Raw genomic sequence first — 27,633 nt, 5'->3', positions numbered from 1 at the left:
CTGCTGGGTACCCAACTCTGGGGCTCAGCCCCATGGAGGGGAGCAGGCACTGTCCTCCCAAACCCACCCCCCGCCTCTGCCAGCTCTGACATCTCCACAGCACACCCTATTTTCACTGCCCCTTTGCTCAGCATCCTAAGAGCCATCCTGGTGAGGAGAGGGGGAACAAAGCAGGCCAGCACAGTGGGAAGGGGTTCCAATGGCAAGGACATACTGCTGCTGCTGGGGGGAGATGGTGACTCAGGTTAGGGCAGAGGGAACTGCTTAAATCACAAACCAGGACGCATACGGGGCCAGGAGGGCGCTGAGGACAGCTGCCAGGCCTGTGCCCAAGGATGCCTGAGGGAGCAGCAGGTGCAGCCACCTCCTGGTTCCTGCCTCCTGCCAAGGCAAAGCCATGGCACAAAACCTTCCCCAGCTGTGACCCTGCAGCAGGTGCCCTTTCCTGACCCACTGACAGCTCCTGGGCTGACCAAATCCATCCAGGGCAAAGGCTGGTGGGCACTTTCCTCAAACCTTCAAAAGGCTGAATCCCCTCAGGGACACGTGGCTCCTTGATGGTGGTGAAGCTTTGCCTAAAGCTTCTTCCTAGGTTCAAAGTTTTTCTTTCCCTGGCCATTGCTCCTCCAAGTGCTGCAATAGACTGAATTCCTCCCTGATGCCAGTTTGGCCTCAGATTTACAGCCCAAGCCCCAAAATCCGCTGCTGCTTGTGAGGTCCTTCGAGAGAATCACAGTAGAAAGTGTTTATTTCCATCATAAAGATCTGCTTTAATATTTTAACATAAATCAAGCTGCGCTTTATGGTGATAATAAATTTGCTGGCAGAAACTGCCTTTGCAGCCTGAGGCATTGGAGCAATTCAATTTGTTTGGCTTTAAGTGTAAGGAGCCGTAATTGAGAAGGGGGAAGTACAGATGTTTTAATTGAGTTTGCAGCTTGCACCCAGAGTTGCAGTAGGCTAATAGAGAAGAGGTGAGGGTCTCCATTACCCTTTCCACTTGCCATTTCTCCTTGGCCTGCAGACCCATCCGTCACGGCCATCCCCTCCAGGAATAGCTGCTCCGTGCCTACGCATGAGGAAGAAAGGGATGGAAAAAGAAGTCAGACTAAACCAGATGTATAATGTGCATTTTATTGGTTTTAATCCCGTTTTTAAAAAAACTAATTACAGTCAGGACAAAGCATCACGTGTGAATCTGCAATAATGAATTGTTACTGCTGATAATGGCCAAATAAAAATAGACTTATTCACGATGAGTGAGAGGAGAGAGCTCGTGCCCTGCACCACGGGGTCACCCAGTGTCCCCTCAGCCAGTGCTGGCTGCACTGAACCATTCCCTTCTTGCTTTCTCCAGTAATTTTTAAGGCATTGCTATATCATGTTTTATATAAAAAATGTTCTCTGCTGTAGAGCTTCTTTCTGTTAATCACCCCAATTCCTCGGATATATTTGTTTTGCTGCTGTGCAAGGACAGCAGGTGTCTGGGAATTCATGGTTATTTATTTGAGAAGCACTCATGCTCCTTGGGGAGCACAGTAAGGTACCATGGCAAAGGCTGGGGCTTTGCAAGTGCTCAGCATCCCATTCCATCCAATACCTGGATCCAAGCAGCTCTTGGAGGTGCAGCCCCTCACAAGTCACTGTCACACATTGTTGAGGGGTACAGGGGAACACACAGGCTAGGGAAGAGAAGGCACATCTTTAAATGTAAGAGATGGCAGGAAAGAGGGTGCCAGGCTGGGCTCCCTCCTTCCTGAGAAGGTAAGGGAGGGTGAGAGGAGATGAAATAACAGAGAACAGCCCTGTTTCCTGGCTGCAATGAAATGTGAAGGCAAGAGACTGAAATGGGCACGTGGAGGGCAGGAGCTGAGCCAAGGGCCTTGCAGTGCATGGGCAGCTCAGGGCAGACAGCCCTCAGCCCCTCCATGAAGCCACATCTGCACACTCACGCAGAGGAACAGCACCCTCAGCCTCTCCAGCTTCCAAAGGCTCATTTCATCAGCATTCAATTCTCTCTCCAGCTCTGCCTAGCTCCCAGCTGCCACGCAGGTGGCTCCCAGCTCAACTGCCCCATGATTCTGCCCTCCAAACTACTGCTTCCTAAAAAAGACACCAGCACCAGATACCTCTAAAATACCTTCTTAATTTGGTACTGAAGACACCACATCAGCTTTCCAGGAGCACTTGGGGATGCTTAAACCCACTAGCAGGGGCTGCAAATGCCTGTTTAGGATCAAGCTGGAGAGAAGATGAACAATCTCTCCAGATTCTCTCCAGGCAGCTCAGCAAGGACGCAGTGGCGGTGCTCAGGCTTGAGAGGTGCAGGGTTTTGCTTTAAAAGCTATGAAGTGGTTTTATACAGCTCCAGGTACTTGCATATTCCCCCAGGAGGAGCACTTCAGGTCATATGGAAACCAGAAAGTCCTACTTGAAAACAGAGCTTGATTAGAAAGAGCTGCAGTTCAAAGCTTGCTTTAGTGACTGATGACATTTAATACTGCAGCAAGTGCAGAGGGCAGGAGGATCTGATGTGCACCTGGCTTTGAACCTGCTTTGATAACAGGGGGTTTAAAATAGTTCAGGTGAAAATTTTTAAAGTTCTTTCTCCTGTCAGGAAACCCCTTATGATCTGTGCCCCAGGGCTTCTGAACACAGGACCCGGTGTCAAAGTGGGGTCTTACAGTGACCACAGTCATCCTAAAAGCAGAGCCTCTCCTGGAGCTGCCTAAGGTAGGAGCAGCCCCAAGCCCACCTTAGCCCTGTGCAGAATGACACGACAGGGTCAAGCCCAGTTCCAGCAGGGTTTCAGGTTTTGCTCCCTTGTTTCGGGAGCGCTGCTGCTGCAGGCAGGGCTGAGCCAGGGCACAGCCGCTCCCTCCTGGCACCACTCATTCCCCTGAGTTAACACCCACCTTGTTTCAAGGCTAATTACCCAACGGGAGCCGGGAACGCTTCAGTGTGCACAGCCGAAGCCTCTGGCGTGTCAGCAGTGGGTAATTAGCACCTCCCCAGCCCACACCGATCCCGATCCGCTGGAGTTCAGGCCTGGCTGCTTGTAGCAGCCCCGGGCAAAGCTGAGAAAGGGAGAAGGGCTCTGCCAGTGGAAAGCTCCGAGTCCCGTGCTGGTGCTGAGGGCAGCAAGGCTGATTTCCCTTCCAGTGGGAAGAGCTGTATCCCTGCATGCAGAGGGGCATTGCTCTGCCCCAGCTGAGCTGTCACAGCACAGGAGAACAGGATGGAAATGTGAATGTAACTCCCGTGGCTGGAGAAATCCAGCTCTAAGCAAAAGATCCCCTATTCCAGGCAATGTGCACAAACATGATAATGCTTCTAGAAAAAGAAAATGTAACAGCACAAAATTATTTCCTTCTGAATTAGGTCTATTTCCACCCTTATGCTTTCCTTCAGCTGGCACAGGAGGTTGGTCTGAAGGAGTCTCAGCAGAAAGAGACTCAGTTATCCCAAACTCCTGCTGGATTCTGCACAGCACATTCCTGCCTTTGGGAGCAGAGACATTTAGTGATGCAGTCAAGCCTGTCTCTCTCCTGTGTGCCGAGACCTGCAGCACACACAGAACCACAGAGGGACAGACAGAGAATGTGCTGCTCTGACAGAGCCAAAGGCAGGAATGGCTGGACGCTGGTTAACGGTGCAGGCTGCCAAGGGCTCAGCCCCAGGGCTTTGTCCGAGAACCAGAACTGTAACAAGGCTGAGTCCACTCCACCCACACCCAAAGTGGAGTGAAGAAAGTCTGTGTCACCAAGCCAACGGCCTGGAAACTTCCCTTCATACTGCCTCTCCCCCTCAGTGCACAGTTCCAGAGGGGGAGCTGAAATGCTGGAGTCTCTGGAGCTCCAGAGGGAGTGTGCTGCTACCCCCATCAGAGCTTTGACTCACTCAGGACAATGTTTGCAGTCACAAATATGAAGCAAGAGAAACCCCAAATGAGCACGAACACAATCCAGAAGCTGTGCCGGAAAGGGGAGAGGTGCTTGTTCACCGTCCCGCTGCCGAACACCAGCTGCGTGTCCTTGCGACTGCAGTAGGCCAGGAAAGCTGGGATGAGGTACTGGATCCCATTGCCAGCATAGGCTCCCGTGATCCCCACCAAGGACTCCAGGTCGTGGGTGCAGAACGCCACCAGCACTGGGGGAACCAGCGTGATGGCAGGAAAGACAATCCTGTCCACCAGCCACGGGTAGGTGCCCCCCTCTCTGTGGAAAAGGGTTTTCCAGTTGTTGCGCAGGGTCACTGCAATGATGGGGAAGTTGGTGCTGATGGTGAAGACCGGGAAGAGGCCCAGGAAGTAGCGGATGAAGGCCACGCTGACGATGTCGCAGTTGGTGAAGTTGAGCGTGTACATGTCCATGAGGGTGTCGTTGCGGAAGCAGTAAATGGCAGTGAAGGACAGGAGGCTGTAGAACGCCAGGATCAGGACGTAATCGAGCAGCACGAGCTTGTTGACGTGCTTCTTCTTGGAGATGGGGGTGATGAGGGATGGCAGGGAGTGCTGGCACATGAAGGAATAGACGCACACCCCAAAGAGATTGCGGATGCCCGACAGCTCGGCCATGGACGGGTGACCTTCAGCTTGGCCTCTGCTGATGCGGATGAGGGCCAGAATAATCATGAGGATGAAAGCTGGAGAGAGAGAGAAGGTCTCAGGTCAAGCCCAGGCCCGTGCTCCTCATGACCTCCTCCCATAGCACTGGCAGTCTTGGCACCGGCTTTCTCCTGCTATGCAGAGCATCTCCTTATCTCTTTGATGCACCACCTTATCTGAGGGTGCTACATTAAAGGCAAGGTGCACAGGAATTAATCGTGATGTGCTGTCAGTGCCAGTCAGCAGATAAGGGAATGGGCTCAGGCATCTCCCTCCAGTCTCCTTCCCACAGGGACTCACCCTCCCACCCCAAGAGCACAGGGCTGTGCTGTGCCCTTCAGAAGCAGAAGGCTGGCATGGCTGGTGAACCCTAAGCCCTCAAGGGTTTTGGTCTGTGGATGCTTCTGCCCCACACACACACTGCTTAAATGCTGTCATTTCAAAAAGGCTGAAGTATGTTTGGCTCCAATCAACCCCAGTAATAGTCCTACACATTTCTAACTGGACTAGTGTTTTCAAGATCTCCCCTACATGCACAGAAGCAGCAGCTACTAGCAAGCTTTCCTGTCCCTGGGATCTGTCAAGCATGATAGAGCAAGAACTAGCCAGCCATTTCCTGGGTAGAAGGAACAGGCTGTCTGTAGCTAATCCCAGGGTGGAGAAGCCAGTCTGGAAGGGACTAAAGCAGCACTGAAAGACTGCTATTAAAATTCATCATTTCTAGACACAAAGTCTGCTTGTCTACCCTTCACTTATGTCAGGGAAAAGCCTAACAACATTTTACAAAGCTTATTACAAATAACAACATGCCAGGGACAACATGAATTGAGGAGATTGAGCTAATGCCCTTATTACTCTGAGGGTGGAAATTTGAGCCAGAGCAGTTACTGTGAGACTCTCATTCCTACCATGGCATATAAAAGCAGTAGAAAATTAATTCTGGTGTCACAAAAATTGCATCAACCTAGGAAAGATGATCATCAGCTGCTGGAGTTAACAAGCAATGGGGAGAAAAGGACCTGCCTGGCAGGGCAGCAAGCAGTGAGGTTTACAGTCTGGTGCTGCAATGGGTGAGCCACTGTGGCTTGCACAGAGCTGTCCTTGCACCAGTCTGAGGTACAGGAACAGAGCTGTGAATTATCAGGTAATGAAAAAATCAACAAAATGCTGAAACAACTACTACAGACAACTTTGAATGTCCTTAATATAAATCCAGAGGAATTAAACAGAGCAGTGCACAGTTCAAGTCCATAGCAGGCTGGCAGCAGTGCTGGGAGCTGGGCAGGCTCACCAGGGGGTGACAAGATGACAGGCTTGCTCTGTGCCCAGCCCTGCTCCCCACAACAGGGGAGATTGGGAAACCCTGCCAGGGATGGGACTAGGGAAAACAGTTACAGACCAGTTAGGGAATGCTGCCTCTCTTGTGCACAAAAATATCAGATTATTCTCACTGAACATTGCCTCCCATATATCCCCAGCACTCCCCACGACCCTCTCTCAGAAATTCACGTTCTCCTGCAGCAAACAGCAGCTCCATGCTGAACCTTTCCCAAGCCACATGCTGCATTTCACCCTGTGCTGCCTCAGGAAACCTCATGCTTCCAGCTGTTCCCAGTGACAGGGCACGTCTGCCAGCCCTCCCCAAGCACCACACTGACAGCAGCAGATCCATTCCTCCACCATTCCACAAGGCCAGGTTGTTTTGGGAGTGCTAGGCTCTACTTCCTCCCCCAAGGGCAGTCACACAGAGCTATGGAAGGCAACAGCTCATTGCTCTGGGGGTGTGCAATTCCCCTTGCCTTCACTCAAGCCAAGCAGGTGAGGGGCACTGAGAACAGGGTACAGTTGTTGTGCCTCCCCCACTGCTCCCTGGAGGGGAGATGCTTGCCAGCCATATCTGCTCAGTAAGAGACCCAGAAGAGCTGTGTTCCAGGTGATGTGACATGGCTGCACTCCCTGGGGTTGCACAGGCTACAAGGAAGAGGAAAGGATGCCCTGAGTAATAAGACAAAGCAGGCTGGGCAGCTCTGGAAATGGCTGAGACTGTTCCTTTCCTTCTTGCCTGGCAGAGGTGGTCAGGCTCTGCAGCCCCATCCTGAGCTGGTCCTGTACCTGGGCTAAGATGTGACTCAGAAGTCTCACACCTCTTCCCCTGCACACCAGGACAGTGGATCTCCTCATGCTCTGCTCAATCTATTTCCATCCCCCAAACCCACTCTCACCATCGGCTCAAAGCCCCACTTTCTGCATCAGTGCCAACAGGACCAGGGAAACTTTCAGGCAGGCAGCACCCCATCCTTGAAGCATCTCCCACAGATGCTCCTCTGCCCTGACATGTGCTTTTCTGGCAGGGAACACTGAAGGAGTAGAATTCTTGTGGACTCCCTAAATGATGGATGGTCTTTGGCTTATGCAACTAGAATTTAATCTATTTGTTTTTCATTAAATATGCATTTCAGAAATTTATTATAATTACAAGGAGTGAGGATCCAATACTAAGATCCAAACTAGTTTTGCTTCCAGCAAGGCAAGCTCTGCTTCCCTGCCCGAGCACTGGTGCACTGCAGATGCAAGACCCTTGAGAGGACAGGTGCTGAGTAAACTGGAAACCCCCCTGCACAGCTCCAGCCTCAGAAAGGACAACAAAAGTGCTGCCCCATGGTTGTTTTCTGTCAGTCCCTGAGGCAGAAGAGTTTCTCACTCCTGGAACTGGAGAGCTAAAACACTTGCCTGTCAAATTTATCTCTCTGTCCCTGAGAGGAGGTGAGCCAAAAAATGAAACTCTGAAACCTAGATATGGTTTGGATGATAAGTCATAATGAAAGGAAGATGACAGGCTGATGGACAGGCAGCTTTGAGCAGAAAAGAGGCAGCACAAGCTCCTCGGGCACACACAAAGCTCCCACTCACTCCCCTACCTGGGACAGCAGGCTGAAGGCAGAGTCACATGACACTATTTCATGTCACCTACTGTTGTCACATCAGCTGTCCAACAGCATTCCTTCAGCACAAGAATCCTGGTGAAGACATGGATTCACAAAAAACCCCTTGATGCATTCCTCTCCACACAGAACAGAGGACACAAGCAATGTGTTCCAGGTATGAAACACTCTCAGACCATGATCAGCAGCACTCAGAGCCACAAAGCAAGGTTGACAGTGATGGCATCTTGGATTGTTAGATGGTTACATTAAAAATTTGCTTTAAGCCTTGTTTTATATAAATGCTTAAAAAGCAATCAAGGGTTTTGCTTGTCCTGATTTTTCCACAGTGTTAAACCCACTCCAAACCCCCACACCACAGGCTTGGCAGTCAGCAAGGCACAGAGGCCACTTCTTGTCTCATCTTGTCTCTTCTAGATGTTCAAGCATCATTTTTAGTGAAGGATTTAAGTGAGCCTGAGGAAAAAAATAAAGAGGGGGTATGCCATAAAGGAAAATTGTGATGAATCTCATCCCAGCCATCCAACTGCCTCTCCTGCAGACTCTCTTTGCTCCCCTCACTATCTGAGGAACAAATGTTCTCAGATAAAGCAGACCTTGCAGTCACCTACTGCTCCTCTCCTGCTTGACTCAGGAGATGTTGATTCAGAGACAGGGCAGTTCTGCTCTGGTTCTTGCAGGTGAAGTAAGGATGAATATGGATGAGCAGACGTCCAAAGTAGTACAGTTTGGGAAATATGTGAGTCTGGGGATATTAAGAAATACATTTTTGTGCATTTTGATAGAAACATAACAGAGCTGCAGAGAAGCAGAGAATATAATTTAGCCATTCTGAGTTTAAGGATCATTTTACAGAGTCAGAGAAAACACCTCTGTAAATGAAAAATGGTGTTTGTACATGAGTTTCATCTCTCTGCAGAAAGGCTACTGAAGAAAAGAAAATAAGTCCAAGCCTCAAACACATTTTTTTCCCCTGTCATGGTAGGTTCCTGCAAGAACTGATGCTCAGAATGAGCTTCTGGTTTAACCCCCCTTGCATCCCTGCAAGACATGGTACTTGTGAGATGTTCCCATCTTCTCCAGCCAGCCCTGTCGCTGCTCCCATTCCTCCCTGTGCAAGGAAAGCCTGAAGAGAACATGACCCAGCTGCCTGCCCCCCTTGCAGGGCCCAGAGATCAGTGGAGTGCAGCCACCCCACGCCTGGCTGCTCCCCTACCCCAGCCATTTGTCTGAGCTGGGGCTGTGACACGTTTGTGGCAGGGCCATCCGTCAGCGGCGGCTGATGGCGTGACAGAGCTTTCCTGTCCAGGCAGAGAATCAATATGCCAGGAAATAATGATAATGGATCACCCCAGCCCAGTGCTGGCTTCCCTTTCACACATTAGGCACAATGATGGATCCCAGGAAGAAGACGTTTTCAGGAGCTTCCTAAACCCAGCTTCCCAAACCCAGATTTCTCCCCACCTCAATCCTGTATCGAGTCAAAACACAGCAGCCCACTCTTAAACAGAGGAATAGATCTCATTTAGTTTAACCTTAGGCAGTTTTTTCATAGAAAGGGCACAAAGCCAGGAGCATCTGCTCTGTACACACTGAACGGGCGAGGAACACGTCAAGACAGCCCTACCCTCTGCATCCCCACCTGACACTGGTGCTGTCTACTTCCCTGCTGATGTCTTTCTAGGATGTTGGAGCCCCTTCTCAGAGCCATCTGGCTTCCAGCAGTGATGTGGGCAAGCTGAAGAGCCCACTACAACTGTGGAATCACCAGGCATTCTGGATTCTTTGTCATTTGAAGTATTAAAGCACAGCTGGAGTCCAACATGCTGGCAGAACAAAGTACCTAAAATTAAGACATTGATTTTTAAATTTAAAACTAATTTAGCTAGTTTCTCTTGCAGAAGCTATATCCTGCCACTTGTTCATGACCTCCAGTTCTCCACAAACTCCAGAGCAGCAACTGATTAACTTCTCCAACCTTCAGAGGGGGTTTCTATATGAATTGACAGTAAAGAGGTAACATGAAAACCAGGTTTGCTCCATTAGATGGGGGAGCTGGAGAAGTTAAGGATCGGATTTGACAATGACAGAGCCTAAAGCACCATCTCTAGGAAGATGAAGGATTTATGAGTGCAGAGACTGTGGGGAAACAAGATGGATATGTTCATAGAAGACAGGAATTCTCCAGAGAGAAACATCAGAAGGAAAAGAGGAGGGAAATTACTTCCCAGAAAAAAGGTATGAGCAAAAGTTGTGGAATATCACTGTGGCTCCTTCCTCTAATGGGGAGCAGGGACTTGTTAGGACAGTGTTACCCTCCCTGCCCCACAGGCTGAGGGAGGATCCACATGGCACAGGACTGATGCTTATACAGACAAGTGTGACACAGCTTACCAAGAAAGCAAGAAGAAGCCTCTCGGGCACCTCCACTCCTCCAGGCCTGGCTTGCTCCTGCTGCAGCCAACTCAGACACTGATCCTTTGGACCAGGTGGACCCCCTTTTCTTCACAAAGGCAAATTCCATTTAAAAAGTACTACCAGGACTTTTTGGCAACCAAAAGCAGTTCAGTGGAGCTTCTCTGCTCTAAGGGCATCATTTCCCTGCTTTTCTTCATCAGGCTTGCACTACCATAACCAAGATTTACAAGTCGCTTCCCCAGCAGCGCTAACAACGCCTGCCATGAAACCAGCACAGCTGCCCCATCTCAGCCCACATCAGCTGCTCCCACAGACATCTGCACACCAGCAACAGCTCAGGGCAGAAAAATGGCCTTGCACTCAGGCATTTATCACAGATGCTTTTTCTCAACATATGGGAAGGAAAGAGGAGCCAGTGAGGTTTGTTTGCTTCTAGGGGAAAATTGCCCATGTAGTTTATGGGCCTCTCTCTGCCAGTCACCTTTGGCAGAAGAACCATAAAACCTCTGCAACCAGGACTCTGCTCTCAGCTCTGCTGCTGGCTTGGCCTATTAGCTCTGACAGTCACATCTCTGTCCATGTCATAATTTATTCTTCAGAGAGAATGGAATAATAAAAGTAAATAATAAAAAAGACACACTTTGGTGTCCCTGTGAGCCCAAACTACAGCTGTGCATGCTTTGGAAAGTACTGGCTGCAGAGCACCCATGTCCCATAACACCCAGGTGCTCTGCAGACTCAGCCACATCATGTCCATCCTGCCTTGGGCCCTACACAGCAAAGTTTTTTATCATCTTGTTCCACCAATGTCCACTCTGAACAGAAAGCAGCTTTTCATGCCACAGCCCCACTCTGAAAACCTGAGTGGGCACCATCATCCAGACCCTTTTGCAGGGTTGAATATGCCCTTAGATGTCCAGCTCCCCTTCCTCAGCTCTCAGGCCCATCAGTGTCTGTTGCTGCCTGAATAAAGTGCTCTCTTCAGGAGCATCAGCTTCTCAGGCAGGATCTCAGTGGTCCTGTCCAGACCAGCAAATCACTCTCCATCTGTGTCTGCAGCTCACAGGGCTCTTCCTCTCACACAGGCACTGCTTCACCCCAATGCCTCCCACAAACAGCCCTGAAATGAGCTCCTCAGCCAACAATCCCAAAAGCAGGCATGACAGAAGCACAGCATTTTAACTAACTCTTCATAAATATATTCACTTCTCTTAGTGAATTATTTAGCCTGGGCTCTAGCAGGAGCTTCATCTGCTCCAAAAGGGATATAAGAACACGAAGTAACTTTGTTGAAGCAGCATGTCAGAATGAACATGCAACAGTGTCCTGATTTACAGACCAATTCCCTCATCCTCCTGTATGCCCTGCAGTGTGAAAGGAGAGGGGCAGAGATCACAACGATCCTCCTTAAGCTATTTGCAGAAAGCTCAATTTCTGATCTGAAAAGAGGCCACCCACCTTGAGGACTGTGGGCACTAGCAGGCTAATTTCTCAGCAGGAGACTGGAAATGCAGGACTTCAGATAACTGTCACCCCCTCCTAAATCAGCCTCCTCTGTAATTCTCAGTCTCAGTACTTGAAGGGATGCAGCACAGTGACTCCAGGTTTCTGCAGTAAGTCAAGCACAGACAGCTCTGCTGCTAAGGATGGCAGGGACAGTTACCTGAGACTGCTCACAAGGTGAGATGGTCTGAGACCACTTCTCTGCAGAGCAGTGCTGTAAACAGCAGAGCTCTGGTGGAAAGAGCAGAACTACCAGAGAAACCACCAGATACAGAAAGTCAGCCCCACTAGCACGCTCTGGACAGCCCTTTTCTAGTTTCTGCCCCAGAAGCCTTCTACCAGGTATCCTGGAAAAGGACGGGATGGAGTAAAGAAGGGTTTAACACAGACTTCCCAGAAATTCTGGTTTGCTTTCCCTCCACCTTATCAGCCAGGGGAAAGAGCTGGGGTAGAGATTTTACTCCTGTGCATGTAATTGTGAGATCATTGTTTGGGCAGAGTTGTGAAGGCTCTGTCTCAAGGGCTTGAATAGATGTGGTGTGATCCAATAGGGAGAGAGAACTGAGCCTGTTCAACCAAACCCAGAAGTTTATTACTCTATGAACTATCTCTTCATTAAAATACAATACTTTCTAATAACTACAATACAGCACCATGAGCAGCACACAGAGCACAGGCCCCACGTGGGAGCTGTCTAGGAACATTTGGCAGAGACAATTTAATAACAGCAGCAATAATCACACTACCAATGTCTTTAGAGCCAGCAGTCCTCACCTATAGAGCTGGACATCTCAGGCTGCAATTAATCGGGTTAGCTGCTAATACACAATAGCCCAGTGTTTGCTGCTCAGCTCCACCAAGCTCTGTCCTTTTGTTATCTTTCCTAATCCATGTCCTATCCCATGATGCTGCTAGACAGTTATTATCCAATATTATCGAGGTAGGGCTGTGCCCCAGTGAGCTGCATCCCCTCTGCTGAGAGAGGTGTATGGGACTTGCCTGGATCAGTCTCTCTTGTTGGCAGCACAGCGTGCCCTTCAGCAGCTGACCCCTAACAGCACCCACTTGATCAGGATTGAAGAAATGAGAGGAAAAAAAAACCCAGCTAGATAAGCAAGTCTCTTTAGAGAGCAATCCATTGCCACCATAGATTTAAACCCTCCAGGAAAAAAAAAAAAAAGTGTCTGAAATCCAAACAGCAGAATTGGAAATACCAACAGCTCTAAATTTATTGATGGCTCAGTTGGTTTAGCCTTTGCAGGAAGCTCTGCTCCAATAACTTTGTAAGAGACCTGGAAACAGGCTCCAAAACTGGTAAAGGAATTGACCTAATAACAGCTCTACACTTTTCTGAGGCTGAGGTGGAAGAGAGCTGAAAGAAAGGCAGGAATTACACTTTGGGGAAGGACCTTCCTCACACCACAGGAACAATTTGTACTCACATGGCCTCACAGCTGGGTGAGCCAACAAGGTTCTAACCACAAATCAAAACAAAGCTTCACTGTAGGAACCATTGTCAGGATTTAAACCAAATGATATTTCATGACTGGCTCTCTCTCCAGGGAAGCACAGCAGGGAGGCTCCCTGTTGCACCCCTTAGGGTGCCTCTGCTCCATCTCCCAAGGCAGCTGAGGTACCTGCAAAAGGCTGACAAAGCATTCTGAGGAGCTTCTGCACTGGGAAAGGGATGAGAACTTGGGTAGGCAAAGCCTCACTCATCTGCCAGCTCCTGGAGAACAGAGATCTCTAAGCCAGGGTAAGGCCAGCAGTTCAAGCAGCAACTGCTGCACTGAATTTAACCATTGGCACTCAGCAATGCCAAGTGACAATCAGTTCTGCAGCCAAGTGTGTAAGTGCTACTCTTCAGAACACTGGCAACAGCTCGATTCTTCTGGAAGCCCTCTCTGCCACCAGCCCCACTGCACCTGGAGACACAGACCCACCCTCTGTGCTCCTGTCACTGCTGGCAGGGAAGTGCCTTGCCATGCCAGCCTTCCTTCCAGATGAGCTGTCCCTGATCAACAGGCCCAGACAGGGAGAGCCCATCTGTCTGGGCTCTCCAGCAGCACAACACTCGGCCCTGCAAGCTCCTCCTTCAACTTTCTCCTTACAGAGGCTTCAGAGGTGCCTGTCCTGGCTTAGTCCCTTATCCTGGGAGGATGCCAGATAAAGGGCTGATCCCTGGAACATCTCCACATTCTTTGAACTGGTCCATTTTTAATTTCCAGCTCAGATCCCAGTGTTTAAGCCTATTTTTCAGAAAGAGAATGATTTTTTTTATCTGTGAGGTGTGGAATAAGACTGCTGTAGGCTTTGATAACTGATGTGCTGCTTGTGATGAGCATAAGGCTCTGGAAGAGGCTGGTGACATTTGATTATCACTTAGATCAGGAGGAAGAGGGGAAGCAACTTTCAAAGGCAAGGCTGACACTGTTACAAACACCAGCAGAAATGACCTTCACACACAGCTAGCTCTCTCTGCTGCCAAGAACCCTCCTCTCAGCTGCTATCATCTGAATCACCAGTACACCTGGGGCAGTGCTGCTTTACATCAGCCTCTTCTGCTCAGAAATCCAGGGACTTTCCACCGGGCTGGGGAGAAGGGTATGTAGTGGGTCCTGTGACAGGCACATTGCAAAGTCTGTACTGACCTCCCAGCTTAGGGAGGTTCGATTTTTTTTCAAATCATGATGCAAAGCATGGGTCAGATTCCCATCCACAGCAAGCCAATGAGCACAGGTAAGCTGAATAAGCCACTGTCCACATGGGAAGGTTTTCTTTCCCCCACACAATAAACAGGTATGTGGGAAGCTGCAGTGCTGCTCTGCTGCTCAGAGTGCTTTGCAGAACCACCCTCAGCACCACATGGCTAAAACCAACCCAAGGAAGGTGAAGCAAAGGCACTGTTTATACCAGGACAGAGTTCACATCTGGCCATTGGCATGCAGGCAGGAAAAGTCCAGAAGACCACAAAACACTACCCAAACCCGTTCTTTAGGATCTAAGCTCTCTAAACACCAAGCTGTGTTTAACTCACAGCCCTGCGTTTGGAGGAGGGGGCAGCAGTGATGTGAGGACATGGGAGAAGCCAGCTTGACAAATCTCAGCAGTGTGGGACTGATCCTTACCCCAGGATTTGCAGCAAGAGCTTTTCCTCTGCTCCCTGCATCACATGACTTTTTGACAAATTGTCTTTCCCAATAAATCTATCCCTCACTGTACACATATGGAATCTGTTCTTCTAAGTAGCCACTGAGGTGCTGTCAGGGTCATTAACTATCATTATCTGGGGCAGCTGTTCCCCAGCGTGCTGACGCAGGAATCAATCAGGCTAAAACATGAATTTCCCCTACACTTCTCCAAACACTGCCTTTATCCCTCTCCATCAAGCCATGAAAGAGAGGAACAGTTCTGCCATCACACCAAGGTTTAGCAATCCTTGTACTGCAAGGAGCTGGCTAAAGGGAAACCAACGGCAGACGAGGCAGGCATCAGCCTGTCACAGAGACAGGATGAGGTCTGACTGATGTCTTTACCAGAAAAGAGGAGGCAGGGTGATTGGAATCAGGCCAGTCAGCTGAGCAGAGACCACTCTTATAAAGAAAAAAAAAAACAACAAAAAATCCCCATGCAAAACTTCCTCATTTCCTTTAGTACCCCTTAATGAGATAACTTCTTTCTCTGAAGAATGGGGGGGCTTTCAAACCTTTCATGTGCTCAGACAACAAAGGAGAAAAACAGGCATTCAGGATTTTCACACCATCCAAAGTCAGGATTCATTAACTCAAACTGTTCAACATCTTAGACTTGAGAGCTTAAAATCCAACTTAATTTTCCTGGGTGTCAACTGCTTAACCCCATCTCAGGATTTCTCTAGAACAGAGGATCTCCATTCCTCTGCAGCAACTGCCAGCCACCTCCAAATAGGATGAACTCACAGAGAAGGGACAATACCCAGCTGCAGTCTGGCCAAGAGTATGAGTGTAATGCGAAATAGTTAGAGATGCAGCTTTTCTTCTTATTCCAGTGATCGGTATAAACAGAGCTAATTCTGTGTCTGAATGGTCTGGATTTACACACCAGGAGACTGTTAACCTGCAGAAATGCTGATCATTAACCTGCAGAAATGCTCTTTATTAGCCCTGAGTATCAGTCACTCTGTCTAGGTGACACAAAAATAGACAAACCTGAACATAAACCTCCACAACCCACACACACCTCTCAGCCTTTAACAGCATGTACACACACAAGCCAGACATGAGGCAGCTGCATCTTTGAATAACAATGGCATTGGAGAAAAAAAAAACAAAACAAGAGTGATGTCTTACTTCCCTTAAGGGAATGATCTGTCTTCCCAGAAGTTCTTGGCAATATTTTGGAAAGAGCTTATGGGAGCAGGACTTCCCAAGGACAGCACACATCAGTTTGGGGGTTTCCAATACAGCACATCTTACCATAAAGGAATACTGAGGAAAATAAATGCAAGCAGATGATAAAACTAAGGGTGGAAAGTCTGAAAGAAATGCCTTTTTTTCTCGGATCAAAGCAAAGTTGTCCCAAGTCTGTTGAGCATATATGTGAGAATAAGTAACTTCCAACTGGTGGGTATCACAGCCAGCACCTAGGCAGGAGACTGCCAAACATCTTCTGCCCCTCACACAAACCAGACTAAAACCTCATTTACCAGCCATGTCTGATGGAGAACAATTTGTTTTGTTTTAATCGAAAATTTCATCCTAGACTAAAACCTTTCCCCTCAAAGATTTATTAGGCCTGCACAACTGTCCTCAAAGAGGTTGTTTTGACAAGCACTTGCTTCCAAACAAGAAGATCTTGCCAAAGAGAAGCATCAGTGGCATGACTTGGTTCCATCAATGGTAAAGAGGTGGCCGAGCCTCTGCCAAGACTCACCTATCCATCTCATGAGGGACGTCATGATTTGAAGGTACTTGGTCTTCTGCACATTGAAGAAGGTGAAAGGACCCAGGAGGAGCGTGAATGCTGCCTGGAAGGACAACAAAATCACACATTAGATTAAAAACCAGAAATTCTGCCAGCAAGATGAATTTATCAGAAGAGCAAAGCTTGCATTGAAAGTTCACCTCCAGACATGTCCGTTTGTCATGAAGCTTTCTTTGTTGCTTAATTTTACAGCTAAATTGGCTGAGACACAGGGGGTCAAGTAAGCTGCTGGGTATCAGAGAACATGCCTTGGGCAGAAGTAGAGCTCAGGATCCTCCTGGCTCTCAGCCGTTTGCTATCACTGCTACAGCCCTCCTTTACTGACACATTTCAGTAAAAGCACTCAGTACAGCCTTACAGAACATTAAATATTAAACTCTGGCCTCTTTGCCCAAGTACATGCTCAGTTTAGGTATGAATAGCAATAGCCCTCACCAGTCTACTTCTATTAGCATTGATGGGGTGGCTTCGGGGTATCCCAGGCTCAACAGCAATGGAGCCAAGTCTGCCTGGAACTTTTTCCACCCCTGCTTTAAGTCACCTGTGTAAAACATACAGGGTTTTTATAATAGTAAAAACAGATAGTGGGAACTACAGTGTAACAGTTCAGTTCTTGGAAGCTAAAACCCTATGCAAAATGAGGGAAAAAGTAATCAAAGAGATACTCAGAGAATTTAATTCAGTGTGGAACGTAAAGGTTCTTCAATGAAGAACTTCCTCACTCCCCTCTTGGATGTCTATTAAGAGACCAGTGTTTCATAGAATCACAGAATGGTTTGTGTGGAAGGGACCTTGAAGATGATCTTGTTCCATCTTCCTGCCATGGGGAGAGACCTTCCTCTAGACCAGGTTGCTCAAAGCCCAGTCCAACCTGGCCTTGAAGACTTCCAGGGGTGGGGAAAATTAAATTGGGGTACACTGCAGCACCAGTCTATTTCATCTCTTCCAGCTGGGCTGCAAAATACATCCAGCAAAGATCCATCCTAGGAATCTGGACTATACAGCTTCCCTTGAGAGCTTCTTCTAGCACCTCCTAGAGCACACAAGGCAACCATGCTATCAGCCCATGTCCTGAGGTGACATGTCCTGTGCAGCACTGTCACCTCTGCTCAAAGCAGCACTCAAGCCTTACCTACCCTAGAGAGAAGAGAAAAGGCTTCACTGCAAGAAGAAACAGACCCTGGAACACTGAGATGAGAGAAGCCACTTGTAAGAGGGAGACAAAATGGGTGTTAAGAGAAGAGAGCCCTGCCTGTCCTCTGTGGGATGGCACCAGCTAGCAATAAACTAACAGGTCCAAATGCTGTAAGCAGGCAGTGCTGAGAAAGCCACAGCACACACAGCGTAGGTTTGTAGAGCATCCCAAAGAGATTTTTAAAGACAAATATTCAACATTAATATTTACACATTGCTCTTTTCCATGACTTCTTAAAGCAGTTCAAGAAAAGGTGTCATCAGAAGCGAAGAACTGGGACTCAGAGGGGCAGGTCTGCCAAGCCTCAAGGTCTCTGTCAACCCCAACAGAGTCAGGACAGAACAGAATCCAAGCTATTTTAAGACTAGCACAACCCCAAGAAACCTTTTTTGAGACAGTTTCAGAATATCTGCAAGGCAAATTGGAAATGCCTCGCATCAGAAGTATTCTCAGGTGATGAAAGTAAACCCAGACGGGGAGCGGGGGAGAGAACTCTTGGTTTGACATGTTGCTTGGTGGGGATATATTCTGATCTGAGATCATTGCCTACACCAAGTCTTGCTTTTACTGCTCAGATTAAAAAAGAAAGGACAGGAAGCATGCTCAGAACTCAGATTTGTGAAGCAATTGATAGCTGTTGGATGAAATGCTGAAATCACACAGAATAGAATGCCACAGGCATAACTGGCAAGACTAAGAGCCAAATCAGGTTTAACAGTTATGGGACTTGAGGTTCTAACATAGAAGCAAACCAGTCAGTTACAAACCTTTTTTTTTACTCTTCTCCTCCTTGTTCCTTTATTCTAACTGGGACCTTAACTCCACTCTTTTCTCTTTAAATAAAAAACCAAGTTATGTTAAACCACGACACCTGCCCACTATGGACTGCCACTCTATCCTAGAGCAATACACAAACCACAACAGACTAAAGAAACCTTTGACTAAAAAGTGATGTAAGGGCAAGGGCCCAAAGCAAACAAAAATTGACACCAACTGTCTTATTGACAAGTATGTTTGAGTTTGTGACTAATCTCTTTCAACTTTCTCTCCCAACACTGCCCAACACAGCCTCCCCTCAAATCAGTTCATAGCTCCCGCATCAGAAAGCTCTGAACACAGAGAGATGGGCTGAGGATGTGATAATTAAGGAACAGGTGTCTGCTGCAAATGAGAATGCTCCAGAACCAATTGGCAAAACAACCCCTCAAACCACAGCAAGGATTGACACAAAATCACCAAGCACCAAAGCAGCTGGGTCTGAAACCCAGATTTGTCTCACCCACCAAGGAAAGGAGACACGTCAAGGTGGATTTGGGGCTCAGCTGCTGAAAAGCATCCTGAGGTACTGGAAGAACCTGAGTGTTCTGCACTTTTTGCAGAGCACCTTAAACAACCAAATCCATTCAGAATGGTTTTAAACTGTCCTCCTCTCTGGCCATTACTGCTTAACTCATTGGGAAGAGATACAAGTTGTGCTTGAATGGTCGAATGTCCCCCCCATCCTTTAGGATGATCAGTGTCTTCTGTTCTCAACCAGATCCTGGTCCAAAAGAGCCAAGCCAGAGATTAATTCTAATGCAACAGAAATTTATTCCCTTCTCCATTTGACACCCATTAGTGGTCAAAGATGAATATCCATGGATCAATACAAACAATGCTAAGGCCTTCAATGAGATGAGTTTGCCTTGCTTTGCAGGAATTTGTGCCAACCCCTCTTAAGGAAGGGAAGCTGCAGAACACACTGGACTGCTTGGAAGAAGAAAGCCTGAGCAGAACTGAACATTAAGCATGCAGATCAACATCATTTTGAAGTGAAACTGTGTGCAGCTCAACAGGATTGAGCACAGGGCAGGAAAAAGGGGCCGGTTTGCCACCAACAGCCAGGACATGAGGACAAGGACTCAGTCCCTGGATTAGAGCTAATCTCACCATCAACCATCAGGAGTCCCAAGGCCAGGAACTCTATTTAAAAACACATCCCCAAAAGGATGAGAAGAGACCACAGTGCTTAGCAGGAGAGTGTCTACTTCCTCTACCTCGCTGTGCCAGACACCTCGATCCTCTTCCAACCCATTAAGTTAATTAGTTTCATAACTTCTCCCTAAGGAAAAAGTAAGCCCAAATAAGCACCTCAGACATATACCCAAACTTTCTATCTGATGTTTTCCAAGCTCCAGTCTCTCCCAGAGGGAAATAATTCACAAAGTACTTCATTACACATGTAATTCAAACAACCTAAAACCTACATAGAAAACTGTACCAGTCAGCCCTGTCAAAAGTCAAATATACAGAGCCCTGGCACATGAAAAAACCCTCCCAAATTTTCCAGTTCACCTCTTGAGTCAGCTGAGGTATTTTCTAGGAGTTTATCATCCTCTTCCTAAGATTCAGCAAATAAACCCATCCAAGGCAGAATGGGCATAGTCTACTTTGATTAAGATTTTTCTGCTAGTGAAATGGTTTATTAGAAACAAGCAGGCATAGGGGGGTGATTCATTACTAAACTGAAACAGGGTAAAGGAATGCTTCCTTCAGCTAAGGAGGAGAACTGAATCTATTAACTGCTGTCTAAATTCACAGGATGGCAGAGAGAAACCATTACAGTGCTTTGGCACAGGGCTGGCTATTAAGAATGATTCCCTCATTCCCTCCAAGCTCCTCCATTAAAAGGGAAAGGCCAGGTAAATCACCAGGCTCATAGTGGAGGGTATGTGGAACCCACACACAGCAAGTAAATGCAAAATTTTTTATTTTTTCTTCCTTTCTCCTGCTAAAAAACAGCATGAAAATCCAGCACACTAAGGACTAAAAAAGACTGTAGTTTTGTTGCCTTTACTGACATTTCCAGTCCAAAAATGAGAAACCAGTGAGGGTAGAAGAAAGAACAGCAGCTTGTCACCCTGAATTACACTCTTCCCTGCAGGCTAGTAGGAGCCACAAGCAGCACACCAGCTTGCTCAACCCCTGGGAGGGTCTTCAAATCCATTCCTCCCACCAAGCCAAGCCACAGCAACACAGGCACCAAGGTTTGGGATCTTCCCTGAGCTGTAACTCAGCTGATACCACTTTCCCAGCCTCTGCACCTGTCAGCTCTCGGTATCTCAAAATGAAAAAGCAGGCTGGTCAACTCCAGTCTTCTTGCCACAGGGGAACTAACTAGGGCTTACCGTTGCCTGGAATATATTTTTATATATATTTATATATTTCTAACAGTATATTTTATTAAAGCTCTTATGTTAAAACTTGGTTACGTAACCTTGTTTATTGGATTATCTTCTAAAAGCAAGAGTAAGATCAAGCGTTAATAGGACATCTGGTTGGTTTTTATCAGCTTAGTTGCAGCCAAGAGGACCACCAAGACAGCTCTTAACCACTGAGGGATGGCCAGCTAATGCCAGGAGCCTTTCAGACCATACAAACATGCTTTAAGCCAGTCAGAGGGCTGTTTGACCAAACGGGGTCTTTATGGACCTGAAGGGTCCATCTATCACTCTGAACCAGTACAGTTCAATAGCTTTCATCTGCTGCTCAGCATGTGGCTTTTACAGCAGCAGCCAATATAGCTCAGGAAGCACAATTAGCATCCAAAATGTGGCTGATTCATGTATTAGATACAGTGGTTACAGCATTATGGCTAGTGCCTGCATACATTTGCAAGAGGACCATCTGAAAAACCAGCCCCATTCATAACTGTCATCAGAACTTGCTTGTTTTCATGCTACACAAACTCATCTGTAAGAATTGCATCTGTTTTTGGTGCTTGCCAAGTAGCAAATTAAAAACAGTAGTTATTGCTTCTTATTGATTCAGAACCTTGAAACTTTCAGAAAGATTGCATGGAAGCAGGGTATGTACCTGAGCAAAGTGAGACCATGATTTTTAAACGCAACAAACGTGCCAGAAGCAGTGCAAAAAGTGCAAGAGTTTTTGAATAAAATCATTTGTGCAGCACAGGGCTATCATACCAATGAGAAATTACTAAGTTTCAAATAACAGAGCAATGATCCCTCGGTTTTAATGTGAAGATGGAGAAGAGGTGTTGTAGCACTCATTCCTTAGATATCAATCTCCCTTTGGGTCCCCAGCCACCTCACCTTTTCCTTTCCTCCTCCCTGCTTTTTACACTCTCATTCAAACCTACAACCCACCCCAAACCATATAATTCCTTGGAGTTCTTGCTTCCCTGTGGCAGAAGTGACAACATCTCAGACAAACTTCACCTTAGGATGGTATCAAGCTCCATCTCTGCAGATACTGATGTTTAGATTTCACAGCTGTTGAGCAATGGTACTGCTGCCCCACAAGAGCACAGCAAATAACCCTACTCTAAAGAGGGGTAAGATAAGAGCTCATAAAAAAGTCACTGGTTTAATAAAATGGATCACTCTCCTTGGTAGACTTTGACACTTTTGCAGGGAAGCCAAGCGTTGAGTGCTTGATACTGGACTGTGGGTACACAACATTCCCACAGCAAAGCCTGACACCAATAAGACACAGACTTGACTGGATGAGCACTTCCCAAAGGAAGCTTTGCTTGATTCAGTGCTCAGATGCAAGGAAAGTCTCCTTGAGCACGGCAGGAAAAAGCAGACATTTCTTACATGCTGTCAGAAGTGGCAACTCTGACACTTGCTCTGCTTCTGCAAGACATCCCTGAGCTCAGAGCTATTTCACAACTCAGATGAGCACTAGAAGGGACAGATGAAACAATCCAACAAAACCAGACTGCGCAAGTACAGAGAGCAAACAAGATGTCAGGGAACTGGGATACTCTGTTCCCACCTCAGATGCTTTCCACTAGAGTGTGTCACATGCAGGGAAAAAGAAGTCCAAAAAGCAAACCTGCATTTATTGGCATGGGCACAGGTCAGAGGTTTTTTATTACTGGTTGGAAAACTGAACCAGACCTATCACCTTTCGTAATTCCTTAAGAACTGGTGTTCTGTTCACATTCTCAGGGAATTTTTAGGGCTGACTTTGGAGAGAAATGTTAAATGCATGGCGCATTCCCCACTCTTGTTTGGAACTCCTAGATAAAGAAAACAGCTTCATGGCATTTCAGACCTACCTGCAGCTCCCCCAAGCACACACCTGCAGCCTCTGCAAGCTCTTCTATACCCACTTCAAGTTGTGGCTACTGCAGTGCTACCCCAAGGTGGGCTCCAGCTACTCCTGTCAGGGCCCCAGGGCTTTTCAGCTAAAACACCTTAAGGGAAAAGGATCTTGAGTGTGGTGTCCCCCTCTGCCATCTCTCAACCCCTTCACTAGGGTGACAAGGCCATGTTTCTGTCCTACATGAGCTCATATCTCAAGCTACAGAGCCAGATGGCCCATCAGCAAGGGCGGCAATCCAAGCTTTCCCTGGTAAAGCTTTACCCCTTGCAGCGGACAGTACAAATATAAATACATGGAAAGAGTCTGATTGTTCAGGAAGGAGCTTTTTAGAGAGCTAAAAAAAAAAAAAAGCTGAAAATCCACAGCCTCTCAAGGCTGGAGGCAGGGCTGCAGCAGGGGCCGTGCTGATAGGCAGTAAGTTATCAGCAGACAAGCTGTTATGAAGCTCAAAGTTGGTTGAAAAGAGATAAACCAGCCACAGAACAAGGATTGCTCAAAGAAGTTGAGAGGCAAGAGGGATTTTAACCTCCAGATCCTCTGCAGAGTCAGGAAGTCACAATGGAGGGAGGCCACAGGCACCAGCCAATCCACAAGGAATATTTTTAGCTGAAGAAACAAGGGCAGTTATGCTTTGGGTACAGCAGGCAGCTGCCACAGCAGCTCCGGTAATTAACGCGCTGCTCTCGGGACACCTGGCAGAGCTCTACAATCATAACTCACATCAGGCACATTCCTGGCACTGAGGAGCCCTCACCCACCTTCTTCTCCTGTTCCTTTAGGCAGGGAGGAGGCATCCTCCAGGAATTAAGACCTCGGTTGCTGCCAGGGTGGTTTTTGCCAGTGTAGCAAAGAGGTCTTTCACCCACAGCACCCTTTAAGCTGGATGCTGCCTTCTACAGTTCCTGTGCCACAGTGATCCTAATGCCTCTTCCAAAATGGAAGACCTCCTGCAAGGGATGAAAAGAAGAGCTTGCATCCCCAAAGATACCAACTTCAGTGGATCAGAATACTATCTAGAAGTTTTCAAAGGCTCTAGCCCAGCAGCAGCATTTGATTCTAACTGCCCACCCAGCAAAAAGTGTAGTCATTCCAGCTCCTTAAGCTCTGATCTTGCTGGTGATCCAACACACCAAAAGCCAGCTGTGAACTGAGCAGCCTCCACATGGAGCACCTTGACCTTGGGAGGCCAAGGCAGAAGCAGCACATGGACAGCAAGGCAGCACTTGAGGGTGCTGCTCTCCTTTCCTCTCCCTATCCTTACTCAGGGCCCCAGCCTGTTTCTGAAGCTGGTCAATCTCTGAGCACCAGGAACTTTCCACTTTGGAAGGAATACCCTGAAATACCAGTTCTTTCTCCACTTAATTTGAAGGAATTCAGGCACAAAGTGTTCTCAGAAAGTCATTAGGTGCAAGGATTCTGTTCCTGGCATACCTGGGGTGTGCAGGATCACAGCCAGCGGCAAGCTTACACTCTCTGGGGTAAATACACTTCCATTATCATTTTTCACAACAAGAGAGAGATAGAGGCCAGCAATAACCCCGAGGTGACTGGCATCTAATTTTTCATCATTGGAGTATTTATGGCACAGCCGTTTGCAGCATCTTGTAATCACTTTACCGCCTCCTTGACCCCTGGCTCCCCCTTATTCTGCATCTCCTAATTGCATCTGAACAAGCAGGAGGGAAGCAGCAAAGTGGATAGATGCAGGAGAGCTGAATGCTTGGGTTGTGATACTTGGAAGGACAGCAGAGGAGGTGCAGAGCCAAATTTGGCTGTACCCCCCACCACCAGCTTGCTCTGATCTCCCACAGCATATGAAAGTGGAGCTTTCCTCCTTCCTGACACTGGGTGACCTTGAGGAGTTGTTCTCTGCCTCCCTAGTTCATTAGCATGGTATGAGAGATTAATGAGTTTGCTCCAAGAAAGTGTGAGGGCATCATCTCTATACACAAACACAGCCCCAGATTCCTGCATATTTGTAGCCTCTCCCGGCAGGGCATTGGCAACCACAACAATATTTATATTGACTACAAAAGCCCCTGGGTTAGACAGCACAAAGCAAGGGAGATGTGGACCAGCATGACATGGATGCACAGAGGGCCCTGCAAACATGTCAAGCTCCAAGCTGCCAGGGTTAGGAGGTACTTGGGTTCAGCAAGGATGAATGTTCCTGACGGCCACTAAGCCCTTGTCTGCCACAACACCAGCAGTGCTTTCACCACTAAGCTGTTATTTGTTCTCCCTACTTTTCTCCCCTACAAACTTCTCAGCTGAGTTTCTCAGGATTCTCCAGCTGCCTGGAAGATGTAGCTTCAGGGGCAGCATCATCCTGCCCACTGGGTGATGCAGGAGTTGCCTGAAGGGAAGGAAAGTCTCTCACTTTAAAACTACTTAGAACAAAGGAAGAGATAAAGCCTTGTTGCCCAGGGCTACTGGGGTGTCTGTTCACTTCCAGCCTTCTTCCCTGCACAGTGCACACCAAACAGGTGCAACAGGCTTGGGAGACCAGCTCTGCCCCAGAGCATTATACCAACTTCAACTTACAAGATAAATCCCAGCTGCATTATTTGTATTTATAGTCCTGCTTACAGAAGCATGAGCTACGTGTGGGATTTGCTGATGTAGTCCAAAAATCCACATTTTTGGACAACAGCGTCAGAGATCTCACTCAGACATACAGTGCAATTTAGGATGGAGTTAAGTTGCAGACTTATTTAGGCGTAAAAAGATATATGGGTCTGTCCAGAGCTTTCCTCCACAGCTTCTGATAATGTTCATAGCAGCAGAACTGCACAGTTCTGCAGTCCTGATAATTTCTACCTGTATATTAAAGAATTAAGTGTAATTTCAGGGGATGAGAGATCAAGACTGCTGTCTTACTAGATGAAAACAATGATGTGTATCAGGCAGGCAGCAAGGTCAGACCTCTGTTTAAAAACAATGCTGGTGCTAAAGCACCAAACAGAATACTGGAAAATATGCTGTTGAGAAAAAGGCTTATATTGCATTTCCCAGGGGATTGTTTAGCTGACTTAACACATCTTCTTCAGCTCTGGTTCCTAGGATGCTGTCACAATCACTGCAGAAAGTAACACTGCACAGGGGAAATCTATTTATCACTTATTTTCTACCAGTGTTCTGAAAATCTAAAATTTGTGGCTCTGCTGGAACATCCTAGCCCAAGAAAGGAATTTTAAAAGGCCCTTTTTAAACCTTTACCACTCAGTGTAGGGAGTGGGTGATCACATAGATTAGTTCTGACACCTGCCCTATTCGGGAGAGATTGGTCTCCAGTATCAGGAGAGAACAGTGTCAGCTTTGGTGCCTTGCTGCCCAAGTGAGCTGACTCCAAAGGACAGCTTTATTCAGGGAAAGCAGCAGCATGGCCTCTCAGCCTTGGCAGGGTGGCTGTGCTGTGCAGCAGGGCTGTGGTTTGAGCCCAACATCACTTCTGGTGAGCTTCCAAGTGCAGAATTTGCAGAAAAGCAAACAGAGATCTATGTAAAGTCACTGCTTCACCCAGTTTGTTTAGTTGGTTTGTTTCCAAGGTTCATGACCACCATCCAACACCACTAAGTCAAACCAAGCACTGAAGTGTACAGGACATTCTTCCTTGGGGAAGCCAAGAGTGTCTGAGCTCACTAATGGCCCTTGCCCATTGCATCTCTGCATCTCTTGCACCTTGCTTCTCTGAAGGGCTGGTAGCACCTGCAGCACCACAGCACCCTTCCCTTCCAGACAGCCCTTGGAGCCTGCTGGAGGTACCAGAGAGACACAATTGGTCAGCATCCAAGTGACAAGCACAACCCAAGCTCCACTTAGGAAAACACACTTCTCATTGTGAAGTGAACAGACAGCTCTGTACAGAAAACACATTCCAGTTCCCTGCACTATTGATTTCCCAGTGAAAAGAGACAAGCTAATCCATTAATGTTAGTTGCTTCAAAGTGTGGTCTTGCAGTTGCTTCAGTCTGGTCCCAAAGGCTGATTCTCTCACCCAGTGTTTGCCTTCTGGCTGGTATTTCTTTTACTCAAAATGCCATCAATTACAAGGAAGCAAGAAAAATCACCCATCAGAAGCTGAACTCCAGCTCTTAGGTCACTGGCACAACAAGTTTATATTTCATTTCCACAACACCACACTCATCTGCCTCCTCCTGATGGCTCAGGATGAACCTCTGTTTCACAAGTCCAGTTATTATCTGAAGATCCCTTTGCATTAGGAAACACAAGGAGTGTGGCAACCTCCAGTAAAGCCAGTTTATCTGTCACAGGCATATGATGAGCAAGCAATTGAAAGGATTTATTGGTGAGTCCACAGAAGAACGGACCAGGATGAAGGAGGAAGGATTTATGCCATATTAACAAGGCTGTGTGCCAATTTCAACCTATTAGTTGCACAATAAAAAGAGTTGAGACTTGCCTTCACATCCCACATCCAGACACCATTTATTTTAGCAGAACTTGGCTCCTATCCCTCTTCAACCACTTCAAACCAAAGCAACAACTTAACTGACCTTACTTTTTGGAGGCTGAATAGACAAGGGGCATGAGAAGACTCCAGTCAGCCTCTGAGACACAGCTTTTAGCCAAGCAAAGCTGTACTTCAGGGGCACCTATAACAATTTGGCCTACTGATATTGATACTTAATGCAGTACTAATTCCTCTCGTGTCACAGCAATGCTTCAAAACTCAGGTGCCCTGTACACACAGAAATGGCACAACATTGTGGACTACTGAAAAGCTTTTTTCTTATTTTGAAGGCTTTCAGAACTGCCTTTATGCACAGAAGTAGCAGCTGCCTTTTTTGTACATTTATTTATATTTCTATATCAGTATCATAGTAAACCACATCAAAGCATTTGTGGTAAGGAATATAATGCAATATTTT

General features: G+C 47.3%; 1 protein-coding gene across 3 annotated transcripts in view; it reads right to left on the bottom strand.

Annotated features, from left to right (window-relative positions):
• Positions 1–1,124: 1,124 nt before the first annotated feature.
• TMEM104 (transmembrane protein 104) overlaps positions 1,125–27,633 on the bottom strand; it is a 43,641-nt gene continuing 17,132 nt past the window's right edge. For all 3 annotated transcript variants that reach the window (XM_058817262.1, XM_058817264.1, XM_058817263.1), the window contains exons 9-10: positions 16,381–16,474; positions 1,125–4,644 (exon numbers count right to left, since the gene is read on the bottom strand). In XM_058817262.1, the coding sequence (XP_058673245.1) occupies positions 3,884–4,644; positions 16,381–16,474 (855 nt within the window). In that variant the 3' untranslated portion in view covers positions 1,125–3,883. The remainder of the gene's footprint in view (positions 4,645–16,380; positions 16,475–27,633) is intronic.

The sequence above is a fragment of the Ammospiza caudacuta genome, chromosome 19, assembly GCF_027887145.1.
Source record: "Ammospiza caudacuta isolate bAmmCau1 chromosome 19, bAmmCau1.pri, whole genome shotgun sequence".
Classification (NCBI taxonomy): Eukaryota; Metazoa; Chordata; class Aves; order Passeriformes; family Passerellidae; genus Ammospiza; species Ammospiza caudacuta.
The sequence above is the reverse complement of the archived record's forward strand: the minus strand, read 5'-3'. Positions and strand labels throughout refer to the sequence as shown.